Source organism: Mustela nigripes, chromosome 7 (assembly GCF_022355385.1).
Source record: "Mustela nigripes isolate SB6536 chromosome 7, MUSNIG.SB6536, whole genome shotgun sequence".
NCBI lineage: Eukaryota > Metazoa > Chordata > Mammalia > Carnivora > Mustelidae > Mustela > Mustela nigripes.
Genome location: NC_081563.1, coordinates 72836272 through 72850416, shown reverse-complemented (window position 1 = coordinate 72850416; position 14145 = coordinate 72836272). Strand labels below are relative to the sequence as shown.

Genomic DNA, 14145 nt, shown 5'->3' with positions numbered 1-14145 from the left:
CTCTTCCTACAGAAGTGGATGTTATCTTTTGAAATGCTGCAAGTGGTAGTTGGATACATATATACATACATACATTTCATTTAGCTGTAAAATTCTTGATTTAAAATAAATCAAGAATTTGTTTTATTTATTTGCTTTATTTAAAATAAAGTTATACCTTAATTAAAAAAAAAAAAAAGCCCACATCCTACCTCTTCAAAGACTTTTCCAACCTCTCCAGCCTATTTCTTTTCTCATTTATACATAGCTTTAGAAAATAGTAACCAATATTGTCTAATGGCATTATGACTTTGGAGTCAAATCTGCTGGGGTCTGAATCTCAGCATTGCCACTTAACTTCTCTGTACCTCAGTTTGTTCTTCTGTAAAGACACAATTACAGGGGCGCCTGGGTGGCTCAGTGGGTTAAGCCACTGCCTTCGGCTCAGGTCATGATCTCAGGGTCCTGGGATCGAGTCCCGCATCAGGCTCTCTGCTCAGCAGGGAGCCTGCTTCCCTCTCTCTCTCTCTCTGCCTGCCTCTCTACCTACTTGTGATTTCTCTCTGTCAAATAAATAAATAAAATCTTTAAAAAAAAAAAAAAGACACAATTACAGTGCCTACTTCCTAGCATTGTAAAAATTAATGACATAATACATGGAAAGCACTTAGGACAGTATCTGGTATATGATGAGCTTTCAAATGTTAACTGCTGTTACCAACTTCTGGATTGAGTCTTCTTCGTTGCTTTCATACATACACTGCCTTCGCTGATGCTTCATTACAAGTCTACCATTTCTGAGACTATTGTGGGGGATGATACTTACATGACTAATATTAGGTGCAGTGTCCTGCTGGGTATGTTTAATTTTATAGAGTTCTTATTTTATAATTAGTCTGATTGTATGTATTTTACAAATAAATGTGTGCCAGAGTTTCAAGGAAAATGGCACACATGGTACCATATTATTTATTATATTAGTTTTATTAGTTTATTGTATTAATACTCAGTATTAGTTTTTTGTACTAGTTTTTATTTAAGGAGGAGACTTGGTTTTACAGAAAGAACCATATTCTTGTTGGAAGTCAAGAGATCTGTATTTCAGTATTGATTTGGCCACTGATTATTATTATGTCATTGGGCAGCTCAGCCTCTGTGCTAATCTGAAAAATGGCGGAATGATGATATCTACTATCCTCTTCCCTGCTAATATTTTTATTCTCATACACATGTGAGAACATAGTTACTCAGTGTAATCATTCCTGTGAAGTAACGATAAGTGTTTTCCTTGCTACAGGTGATTGCTTTATATTAAAATTAACTATTCCTTCTTCTTTTTTCAGCTTCGGGCTCAGAATCAGGTCCTGAAAAAAGGTGTTGTGGATGAACAAGCAAATTCAGCTGCTTTAAAGGTATGAAGCAGGATATTTGTATTGTGAGGGTTAAGTTAGTGTTTGGTGATACTCAAAGCAAGGAAGTCAGCTAGTTTTCTGTGTTATAAAGTCCCAACCATGACACTGATTCACTAGGGTTAGGAGAAGGTAATAAAGTCTTTTGTGTTTAACTTTTTTACTTCCTTAGGTATGAATGTGGTACACTTTGATTTCCTTAGCTAAATATCACAAAAAAGAATTATATGACTTTATCTCCTGTGTTTCCTCACAGCCTTTCTTTAGCTAAATTCATGGGGATTAATGGAGTTTCTTATCTGTCTTCATCACTAGACAGCACTCTGAGGGGGCCCATGTCATATTCATATTTATATGCTCAGCATTCAGCAGATGGTTGTCCCCTAATGAGTGAATTTGAAAGTGGGAATCATTTAGTGCATTAATCTTGCTTTTGGATTGAGCTATTTAATAGTAATAACCTGTGTAAATCAGGTTACTCTGTTTGAGTGATACATTTTATCATCAACATTTACTAACTGAGAGGAGAAATACGATGGGAATTGAAGAAATTTGTTTCTACTTTATACGGTAGGCATGTCATAAATACTGCTTGTGGTATTTTAAAATTAACTCTAGGATATACATTTCGTCTTGGCCTGTTTCCATTAAATATACTGTTTATGTCATTCTTCACCCTCTGCCTTGCTCCCTGTTGAGACAAAAGGGATTAGGATTCCCTTTAATCATATCTCTTTCTGGAATAGCCCCTAACCAGTGACCTATCCAGGGTGATCCCACTCAGGTAACCCAGAAATATGTCCTTTTACTTAGTCAGTGTTGCACCCCCACCCCCAGAGAACTGTGTCTTGAAAGTGCCCCCAACTCCGGTGCTGTTGCCCAGACTTGGGGCTGAGGCAGCTCAGAACACCGTGCCCATACTTCCAAACCTCCTAGTGCCCAAACCAAGATTATTAAAAATAAGCTTATTTAGAGTCAGGATTTGTTAGTCAAGTTATTATTTAGCCTAAATCATTGAAGAAATAACCATTATCTCTTAACGATGTTTAAAACCTATGACTGGGAAAAGTATTTCCTAGTGTGTCTTAGTAGCCCACTCTGGGCATGTTATAGCTATATAGGAAAAGTATTTCCTACTGTGTCTTAGTAGCCCACTCTGGACATGTTATTACCATTTGCTGGTTGTGTTTTATTAACTCTGCAATGGCGGCAATGGTGGTAACATTGGTGACGGCAGGTTCTATTTATTGAGCTCTCATTTTGTCAGGTATTGTGCCAAGCACAATTATATCCACTCTTGTCAGTTGGTCTTCACATTCAGTCAGTCTGTGAGGGCAGATAACATTATCATTGTCCCTACTGCAGAAACTAGGTTTTACAGAGAGGTTGAGATAGCTGTCTTCTGAAAATGGTGATTGGTTAATGGACTTGGAGCATTAGTCAGCTGGGATGAATTAAAAGGATGTAAAGAAATTACTCTTTGTTTTATTATTAGTTGAAGTGGTCATTACAGTTCTAGTAAGAGTGGCAATTAGCTGGTTTGGTCAATGGGAAGGTTGGGATATCTTCTGTTAAAACAGGCTTTTGATAGATTGGGTTTGTCTCTTCAGTGAGTTGTTGGACATAGTAAGCATTCATTGATTTGGATTTCTTTAATTTGAAATACATGATGATTTGGATATAGGCTGGGTTTATATTTACTGTTCAGCTCCAAGCAAAAATTAAGGGCTTCTAAAAAACAATAGAAAAGAAAACTTTCTCTACTTAATGGAAAAATTTTTCTATCCTGGCTGCTCTCAACGTGTGGATAATGTCAGTGGCTTGCTGACACCAGTCTTTGCCTTTTTTTTTTTTTTTTTAAAGATTTTATTTATTTATTTGACAGAGAGAGATCACAGTAGGCAGAGAGGCAGGCAGAGAGAGAGGAAGGGAAGCAGGCCCCCTGCTGAGCAGAGAGCCCGATGCGGGACTTGATCCCAGGACCCTGAGATCATGACCTGAGCCGAAGGCAGCGGCTTAACCCACTGAGCCACCCAGGCGCCCCAGTCTTTGCCTTTTAGGTTGCTTTTCAATATACTTCTATCACTTTGTCATTAAAGCTTGACCTCATCTTAGCTTTGCAGTGGTTTTTCAGTGAAAGTAATATAACTACACTTCTTTAAATATACAATAGTATATAGTCATCTGGTTTGATTATCAGTGAACACAAAGTTCTCACAATATCGTAAGTAAAATATAGGAAGAATAATATATTTTTTTAAAATAGAGCAAAACTAAGTTTTGCTACTAGTTTTCCACTTTCTTACTTCATTATAGTGTAAACGGTACAAAATGGGCAATAGAAGATATATTGTTTAGATTTTAGATCTTGTTTCTATTTTTACTTAAAACTTTTAGGTGAATTGATGTAACATCTAAAAATATTTGTTAGGATAATACTGATTTTTATCTTTGATAAATCAGAATAGTTTAAAGTAAAATTAAGTGTGGTGCAAGGATTTCATTTGACTGACTTAAATCGAGGGAGGATTTATTGAAAAAAATGAATGCAAATAAATTGTTTCCCATTCTTAGTGAAGGGCATCATCAATAAATAGGGAGTTTCTCTTTCATAATTGAAGTTTATAAAATTATCGCCTCAGGCATTGTGCCTCCTCACTGCCAGACATATAACAACATTATGGGACAACGCAGAGTTGTAGATATTTTACTTTAAGTTGGTGACTGTCTGTTGCTTCAATGTATATGGTTTTTATTTAGTTATTTATTTATTTTTAAAAGATTTAATTTATTTATTTGACAGAGATCACAAGTAGGCAGAGAGGCAGGTGGGGTGGGAGGTGGGGAGCAGGCTCCCCACTGAGCCGAAAGCCCCATGTGGGGCTCGATCCCAGGACCCTGGGATCATGACCTGAGCCAAAGGCAGAAGCTTTAACCCACTGAGCCACCCAGGCACCCCTGTATATGGTTTTTAAATTTTATTTTTAAATTTACTTGGTTTGGCCAAAAAAAAAGAAAAATGCTTTTGTCACAAAACAGAGCTAAAAACATGGGAACTGGCACGATAAACATACAATGTGAATTCCCTAAAGCAAGAGGTTTTATCATATTTTAGTGAAACAAAAATAATTTCTTTTTATTTTTTGAAACCTTAAGGCTAAATTATAAGGAGTGGTCTGTTTTCACTTTGATGTAGGAACAACTGAAAATGAAAGATCAATCATTGAGAAAACTGCAGCAGGAAATGGACAGTTTGACATTTCGAAACCTGCAGCTTGCCAAGAGGGTAGAACTACTTCAAGATGAATTGGCTCTAAGTGAACCCCGAGGCAAGAAAAACAAGGTAGGTCAAATAAAGGCAAGTTAGGGAGGCCTTGTCTGCTAGGAGCAGACATCTACAAGCCATCTGGGTTTTAACAGAACACTTCCCCTGAACATTTCCTACTGTTCCATAACTATGCCTGGATATTGGGTTAAGGAAGAAGACACTATTATCATATGTAGTAATATTAGGGCATTTTTATATGTGAGTGACTTTTGAATAATTTCTTTAGGAGCAAACATGCAAGTATTAGATTTAGTGTCTGAGAAAAGTGGAAGGACTATCTCATACTGGTCAAAATTACTGGTATCTTTCAGTTATACTGAGTTGCCCTTCAGTTGCCCTTAACTCAAGGTAGGGCAAATAAAATGAGAAACAGTTTTGAAGTGTAATAGCTCATGTGAAAATAGCAATTGAAATACTCATTCCTTAGGCTTTGTAAGTTTGCTGCAAATATTTCTTAGTATTTATTTCTATGAGGCTGATTTAGTATTCTTATCAGGTCATGTAAAAATAACTTTTCCCATTATGGTTGATATAGAGAGACATGATTCTCACTCCATAAGACGGATGGTTTGGTACTTTAGAACATTCTGTGATTAAGAAGTTGTGTTTTTTTTTAAGTGTGGGGGTAGTGATTGAATCTTTAAGTCTCGTGTGTTGGGGCGCCAGGGTGGCTCAGTGGGTTAAGCCGCTGCCTTCGGCTCGGGTCATGATCTCAGGGTCCTGGGATCGAGTCCCGCATCGGACTCTCTGCTCAGCGGGGAGCCTGCTTCCCCCTCACTCTCTCTGCCTGCCTCTCCATCTACTTGTGATCTCTCTCTGTCAAATAAATAAATAAAATCTTAAAAAAAAAAAAAAAGATTTATTAAGTCTCGTGTGTATATAGAGCAGCACCTGGCAAATGTGTGGATTGAAGCAGTAAAAAGTAGAAGGTAGGAGGGAAGAAGAAGGCACGTAGTAACTCTGAAGTAGCACTGTATAGAGGGAAGAGCACAGGCCTTCCTGTGCTCTTCCAGGGGGGTTTAAGCCCAGGCTTGAGTTCTTTGTCTGCCATTTTAGCCTGCAACCTCAGGTTCTTCATCAGCAACATGGGGATGATACTCTGTTGAGTATTAAATGGGATCCTGTAAAGGTGGCTAGGACAGTATTTGCCATATAATAGGCAATCAGTGTTATTCTGTGTTAGCACCTTTTCATATACATGTCCCCTATATGAAAGAGTTCTTTCTAGAGTGCTAATTTTCAAAGAAGTGGGGAACAGAGAGGGCAAAAACAGGTATGTATTAGAATCATTTGGGGAATTTTGTCAAAATACATGTGCTCTCGAAATTCCGAGAACCTGAGGAATGAATAGCCATACGTACTTCAAACATGCTCCCCAGGTTAGTGAGATCCTCCCCCACTCCTGTTTTCACAGAGGCTTGGGTATATCACTTCTGAATTAATGCTAATTAAAGTTTTCCAAATTTGGGAGCTCTAATGACCCAAAATGCCCAGAATATGCTGTTCAGCTGTCTTCCTTGTGCAGCTCTCTTGTCCCAAACATGTTGGAGATTTAATGTTTTTATTTATTTATTTACTTAATTACTTATTTATTATGTATTTATTTACTTATTTTAAATATTTATTTATTTGATAGATCACAAGTAGGCAGAGCAGCAGGCAGGGTGGGGAGGAAGTAGGCTCCCTGCTGAGCAGAGAGCCCTATGCGGGGCTCGCTCCCAGTACCCTGAGACCATGACCTGAGCCGAAGGCAGAGGCCCTACCCACTGAGTCACCAGGTGCCCCTATTTTTTTTTTTTAAAGATTTATTTGAGAGAGAAAACACTCATACAACCCGGGGAAGGGGGAAGGGGTAAAGGGAGAGGGTGAGAGAGAATCTTAAGCAGACTCTGTGCTGAGCACAGTACCCGAAGTCGGCTTTGATCTCATGACCTGATATCATGGCCTGAACTGAAGTCAAGAGTCGGCTGCTTAACTGATTGAGCCACCCAGGCACCCCTGTTTTGTTTCATTTTTAATATAGCTACTCCATTTTCAGAGGGTTTTCTAATCATTGGTTCATACTGTATCAGTAAGTAACTTCATTTTAAGTGAGGAGTGAGGGCACAAGAAAGGCAGAGAAGGGTGGTGACTGATGTCTGAACACAGTTTCATTGTTAGTCCATCCTTGGAATAGTCTCCGCTCTTGTATTCTATGAAAACAAATGTTCATTATTTTCTCTCTTAAATAGTGCTATTCTTCTGTCTAGAAAAAAATTAATATTGGTAAAAAAGTAAAAGGAAGGTTCTTTTTATTATTTTTGAGCTTTTTCCTTCTGTTTATAGTATCTTTTTTTAACATGGTTACTTTTTTAAAAAAATTAGAAATTTATGTCAACTTTTGTATGAATTTATCATTGTGAATTCTAATTAATTTGTTACAATTTCTTAAAGGAGTTTAACAACTCAGACTCATGGAATTGCTAAAACTGATTTCCCAAACCAAAAGATCAACTTGAAACAGTATATATTTTTTATTTTTCTAAATTTAAATTCAATTGATTACATATAATGTATTTTTATTTTTTTAAATTAAATTAAAATTTTTTTCATTGTTCCAAAATTCATTGTTTATGCACCACACCCAGTGTTCCATGCAATCCATGCCCTTCTTATTACACACCACCAGGCTCACCCAACCCCCTACACCCCTCACCTCTAAGACCCTCAGTTTGCTTCTCAGAGTCCACAGTCTCTCATGGTTTGTCTCCCCCTCTGATTTTCCCCAACTCACTTCTCCTCTCCATCTCCCAATGTAACATATAATGTATTATTAGTTTCAGAGGTAGAGGTCAGTAATTTATCAGTATTATTTAATACCCAGTGCTCATTATATCACATGTCCTTCTTAATTTCCATCTCCCAGCCCCCTCCTCTTCAGCAACCCTCAGTTTGTTCCCTATGATTAAGAGTGTCTTATGGTTTGTCTCCCTCTCTGATTGAAATGATATTTTTTAGCATATTTTTATGGCTAGCTTTCTGAGCCTGCTGTGTCTTCCAATAGAACTACTCCTGAATTCATCTGCAAAGATTAATGAGCCTTATCAGTTTATTCTCTTTCTTTTTTAAGCTTTTCTGCCCATTCCAATATTTGTAGTTCTTACTTGTTTCAAATAGGAGAAGTTAAATGATGGATTGTATACCTTTTGCAGGATTGTTTGAGAATGTGCACACGTAGAAGAGACAAGCTACTAAGGTGATAGAGAATCTGTGTACCTTAAGATGTTTCTCTAAAGGATGAAAGTTATGTGGACATAACTTATTCTTTCCATCAGAAAAGTGGAGAATCTTCTTCTCAGTTGAGTCAAGAGCAGAAGAGTGTCTTTGATGAAGATCTGCAAAAGAAGATAGAAGAGAATGAGCGGTTGCATATACAAGTGAGAACATCTTTCTGTTTTCCCCCATGAATTAAAAATGTGTTGTATGATCTAGAATGTGGAAAAACCAATGCAGGATAGAATGTTTTGTGTATGTGTTGCAGTGTCTCCTGCAGTTGTTAGGTATATAAGTCACTGTTGTTATTGATTCATTTCTTAAAATCTCATTCCTATCTGAATCTGGATGTGTATTTTCAAGTATGCATTTGTTTAGAGGACTATAGAATAACTCAGCTAACAGTATAGAAATATAGTAGGCACTGTTCATTTTATCTAGAAAATGATTAGTTGGATCATTTAGATAGGGGCTTATCAGTAAGTAGTGTTTGTTTTTAAAATTCTTACTGTTTAGTTGGTTTATATTTGTTCACATGTGTGTTCGGGTGCACACCGTGTTGGTTTGTATGCCTTCCCCCAGGACAGGTTCTTACTCATGGCGGGAGCTCAAATATTTATGAAATGTTGAATAATCAGTGTTTGCCTCCCAACATCTAGCATATTTAAGAGTCATAGTGTAATATCTTGGACTGTGCCTCCTAAATTTTTTGTGAAATGGTGAGCATAGTCAACTGGTAGAATATAAATACACATTAATTCTCAGTTTAACGTTTTACAAATGGTAAAAAAATGAAAAAAAGAAACCTTTTGAACTGCATTTTCTGTTAAGTATTCATAATTCTTTTTTTTTTTTTTTTAGATTTTATTTACTTATTTGACAGAGACAGAGATCACAGGGAGGCAGAGAGGCGGGGGGGTGGGGAACAGACTCCCTGCTGAGCAGAGAGCCCAATACGAGGCTTGATCCCAGGATCCTGGGATCATGACCTGTGCTGAAGGCAGAGACTTAACCCACTGAGCCACCCAGGTGCCCCAAGCATTCATAATTCTTAATTAGCACTGGATTCTTATTTATTTATTTTTTAAAAAATATTTTATTTATTTATTTGACAGACAGAGATCACAAGTAGGCAGAGAGGCAGGCAGAGAGAGAGGAATGGAAGCAGGTTCCCCGCTGAGCAGAGAGCCAGAAGACGTGAGCTTGATCCCAGGACCCTGAGATCATGACCTGAGCTAAAGGCAGAGGCTTTAACCCACTGAGCCACCCAGGTGCCCCAGCACTGGATTCTTATTAAGGAAAAGAGTTTAACCTGTTTTAGGGATAACATCTATTTGAATTTTGATTATTTAAGTTAGCATATCAGAAGAGCTATGCCCTGGTCAGTTGAATTCTCTGTGTGCCAGAAGTTGTTTGAAAGAAATCCTTGAGCCTGAGAGGAAGGAAGTGTAGGCTTCGGCATCGATCTCCTGTGTTCATATCTCATTTCTACAATAGGCAGGTTGAAGCTTTGGTTTCCCATGTGGAAAGGAGGATAACAATAACACCGCCTCTGACATTCTGTGAGGATTCTGTGAGATCATACCTGTGCAGTGGGTGTTGCGTAGTGAACATATGGAACCATGTCAAAATTGCTCAATGAGCAGTTACTGCTGTTGTTTTTCTCTCCATTTTGTATATTTGGATATTGTGAGCAGAGGAGATGATATTTTCTTTTCAGTTTTTTGAAGCTGACGAGCAGCACAAGCATGTGGAAGCAGAACTGAGGAGTCGGCTGGCCACCCTGGAGATGGAGACGGCTCAGCACCAAGCTGTGGTCGATGGCCTGACGCGGAAGTACATGGAAACTATCGAGAAACTGCAGAATGACAAGGCCAAACTAGAAGTAAGCCCCACTGCTGGGGAGAGCACGTTAGGAGATAGGGTTTTTGTGAATCTTCTGTGTACTTTATGGAATGCACAGGGGGAGGCTGTTGCCTGTGGTGTCTCCTAAGTGTGCCCTTATCTATCGCCTGAGCCATCTGCTTTTCTTTTTCTTCTAAAATTCAGGTAAAATCTCAGACTCTAGAAAAGGAGGCCAAGGAATGTCGGCTTCGAACAGAAGAATGGTATGTGGAAACATGAATTCCAAGGGGCCCCGAAGTAAGAATCGGAAGACCTGAGTTTTGGTCTGGCGGCTTCTCCCTCTGAATTGCACACTTGAAGTGAGCAAGGAGCATGTTATCTCCAGGGTCCTCCTCAGTTCTGTTATCTCTAAGGCCTGACACACTCTTGGTCAGATGGCTTGTGTGTGAGTTCTCAGCCTGCAGATGGTGTCCTAGGGCTCCCATACAGAGGACTGGGTGCTTTCTGTTTCAGGCTACCCTGAAGAGAGCTTTCTGAGAGTTCCAGGCAGGAAAATTGACTCCTTTTCACTGTGCCAGACTTTTAGTGGTATATTTTGAATAAAATGGAGGCTATGGGATCTAATTTGGAGATACCTAAATCTTAAAATTCGAATATGATGAATTGATGGGTGGTAAAAGCATACTCCAGCATTTAGTTGATAAATGACATAATATTTTAGGTTTCAGTAGAATCAGTCACGTGAATTTCTTCAGTTTAATAGAATTGGTAGAATTACATGGCATGGTTTAAATGTATACCCATGCTCATAATTGAATTAAAACAAAAACTACCAGATTTCATCTCATATAATACTTAAAAAAGAACTTTGCTATGATACTTGAGCAAACACTTATGTCAGGCACATAAGAAAGATAAAATCTGTGATTTTGAAATGGCTTTAAGATTACTTTGTACTTGGGGAAATAAACTGACAGGATTGTATTAGATACTGGGACTGTGATAAATTCTGAAAGTCTTAACAGAAGTCTCAGGGGCTTCAGAATTGAGGATTACTATTTTCCTTATCTTCATCTTTTAATAACTATCCACCACCAAGAGTATCCCGGTGTCAGGCATGAGTCTCTGGAAGCTTAATACCAGCCGTTGTGGTAACAAGGAAGTGAGGATCCCCTGTCTGACTGGTGATCATGTGGTTTGTGTTTTTTTTCTTTCAGTCAATTACAGTTAAAGAATCTTCATGACGATTTGTCAGGTAGATTAGAGGAATCCTTATCAATCATCACGGAAAAAGTACCTTTTAATGATACAAGTAGGTATTCCATTATTTGCAACTTTGAACCTCTCTCTGTGGTAATGAACTAATTAAAGAAGTTTTTAATCTATTTGGCAAAAAACTTCATTGGCTCAACAGAAGGTTGCTTTCTTTTTGTTTTTTTTTTTGATTGGCTATGGCCCTCCTATATCATAGGGAAGCTGAATCCAAAGTCAGCCTTCTTAGAAAAAGCTCAAATCCACATTTTTTTTTTTATTGCACATATTGAGCATATCCCTAGGTTAAAAACCAACCTGCACGTATAGTACCTGAAAGTTTGTATAAGAAAATCTGTTCATGGTGGGGAGAGTGGGAAAAGGGTGGTGGGAGATGGATCTTCTCAGCCTGGTATCTCCCGCATGGTTGGTGGTCCCGACTGATAGTTAGGGAGCTGACTTGGGTAAGTCCGGCTTCCTATTCATCCTGAGAACAGTCTGGTAATCTCTGTACCCAAGAGCAAGAAAAAGAACTTAAAAAAAAAATCAACTTACATGTGTAATAGATGCCAGTTTTGTAAATTTAGAGAAAAATAAATCTTGAACGTTAAAAACAAAGAATATGTTTTATTTTATTGGTTGGAATTTCGAAGCTTATATTCAGATAAGTACAGATTTCCTTTTTTACATTCAGATGATTAAAATTTTTTACTTCCTCTAAATTTTTCTTCCGGAAGACCTAAGAAAAGAGGAAAGAAAAGACACCAAAGAGAAACAGTTTGATCTAACACTGAAATCAGCATATGTCATTGTTATATCAAAGCTTAAGTTCCTCTGAAAAATAACACCTAGATTAATGTAATTAAGTTTCTAGATTAATGTAAATAGAGCTACCATACTTTGATTCACTAGACTTGAAATCTTGGCATTTCATTTTCCCTTTAATCCTTTTATCAATTAATCATCAGGTTCTAATAATTTCCTTCTGGATCTCTTTTGGAGTTATCTTTCCTTTTCCAGTACTAGTTGTCACCCTGCCTTAGATCCTTATCATAGCAGTGTGGGTTACTTTTAGTTCTGCAAAATTTAAAGATCATGTGCTGAGTGCCTAGATGGATAGGGAGCACAAGGGATATAGAAATTTCTAAGACAAAAAGCTCTACCCTAAAGGAATTTCTAGTCCAGGAGTGGAGAGATAATGTATAGACATGTCTAAAATGTCAGCTAACCTGTTCAATAAAGAGACTGTTTAGGTTTCAGAGGAAGGACAGTTTACTGCTGGAGGGGTTGTCTGGGGCAGTCTTTTGGAAGTGTGCTTTGAGCAGGGCCTGTATGTGTGAGTAGGTTTTATTGGGTAGAGATTCAGGAAAACAAACCAGGGAATTAAGTGGAGTGTGGTACATGGAACACAAGGTACTTTTGTGGTCTGAAGAGCAGTAATTAGCTAAGTGTTACAGGAGGCTAGAATGGGTGGAGGTAGGCAAGTTCTCAAAGGGTGAGTGGGGCTAGACCCTAGAGTTGTGGGCCAAGGAGTTGGGACTCAGTTCACAAGATGGTGGAGGGATTGAAGCCTTTGATCCAGGGAATGTCATGATGAGATCTGTACACTCACAGAATTAGCCTGACAAGAGTGTAGACTGTGCTAGAATGGGGAAAGGAGACCAAGACTGTTGTGATGCTAGTCCTGGTGTGCTGTTACGAAAGCTGGAGACTGAGCTGTCAAGGAGATGGATGTAAGCAGGCAAGGGAGCCGAGGAGGCAGTGTTGGTGGGGGAAGATGTGGTGCCATTGACAGAAATCAGAGAGGCAGATGAGGGGCAGGTTTATGGGAAAGATGATGAGGTTAACTTTGTTGTTTAATATTCTAACAGATACGTCAGTGTACATCTGTCTTTCTATTGGGGTACACATTTCTAAGTAAAAGCCTAGACCGCGGAAAGAGATTGGAGTTGACCCCGCTGGGATGGATGGGCGTTGAGAGTGGTGGGAATGAGGTACAAATTGCAGAGAGGCCCGCACAACGTCCTTGGGGAGTTCTCCCTCACAGGCGTCAGGAAGGAGAGGGACTGAGGTGGTGGGGGTGGTGAGGAGCTCGGGAAGTGAGGTGACGTGGAAGCTGGGGAAGGGAGTGTTCAGCCTGGGTGGGGCTGGGCAGTTCTAGCAGTGCTGTGGGGAGCTCAGAGAGGGTGAGGTGGCAGTAAAGGCAGCTGCTTTGGTGACTTCGTGCATGGTAGAGGTGGATGGCAGATGGATAGCATGAGGGTTAGAGATGGATGGGTGCTGAGAAATAGGCAGAGACATGCTGGTCTTTGAGCAGGTGGGAAAGGATGGGAGCCCAGTGGAGGATTCAGTATGAAAAGGAGAAGAAGTTACTGTGGACATAGAATTTTAAAAGCTATAACAAATGCTTTTTTTGAAGTTAATTTTGAAGGTCTAGGGAGAAGGAGGGATGGTTGATGGATTAGGGCCTGAGAGACCAGAAGGAGCTATTGCTGGGGACCCAAGGGGAAGGTTAGCTGAGGACAGGATATGGGAAACCATGGACTCTGAGGTGGAGGGTAGGAAATTTAAGAAGCCCTTGTACTTTGACTCTGGTCTTCCTGGCATTGTAGGATGATGCCGCCCTAACCGTGGGGCAGGGGAGGAGAGGAAGAATGGTATCAGGGGCTTAAAATGGAGAATGTTTGGAGCTGATGCCTTGGGAAGGGGCACAGCAATGAAGTCATGGATTGTGGAGTAGCCTTGAAGCCCCCTTAAGTTTGGTAAATTAGGATGTCATGCACCTTGCTCTCCTTTTATGTTAGCAAGAGCATTCTTGGAAAAGATGGACCGGTCTGGGAACGATAACAAGTAAAGCTCAGAGAAGACTGATAGGCAAGTAGACTGACTGTGAATGGGAGGCCAAACCCTTGGTAGAAATGGGGCCGTAAGAGAGAACTAGCTGAGAGCAGCATAGGGACTTTCAGAGTTGGATTTTGGCACCAGTTTCTTTCTGACTTAGGACCAGGCAGAGGAGGGGAGGTTTGAGGGGTTGAAGTGGTGTGTAGACATTGGTAGAGATGGAGGAGGGGACTGAAGTTT

The 14145-nt window shown here is 39.4% G+C and overlaps 1 protein-coding gene across 1 annotated transcript in view; it reads left to right on the top strand.

Moving 5' to 3' along the window:
* The window catches only part of PPP1R21 (protein phosphatase 1 regulatory subunit 21), a 63555-nt gene that overhangs the window by 8113 nt on the left and 41297 nt on the right, over positions 1-14145 (top strand). Inside the window, exons 2-7 of the mRNA XM_059406111.1 lie at positions 1323-1391; positions 4585-4731; positions 8031-8132; positions 9689-9853; positions 10018-10076; positions 11031-11125. Of these exons, the coding sequence (XP_059262094.1) occupies positions 1323-1391; positions 4585-4731; positions 8031-8132; positions 9689-9853; positions 10018-10076; positions 11031-11125 (637 nt within the window). The remainder of the gene's footprint in view (positions 1-1322; positions 1392-4584; positions 4732-8030; positions 8133-9688; positions 9854-10017; positions 10077-11030; positions 11126-14145) is intronic.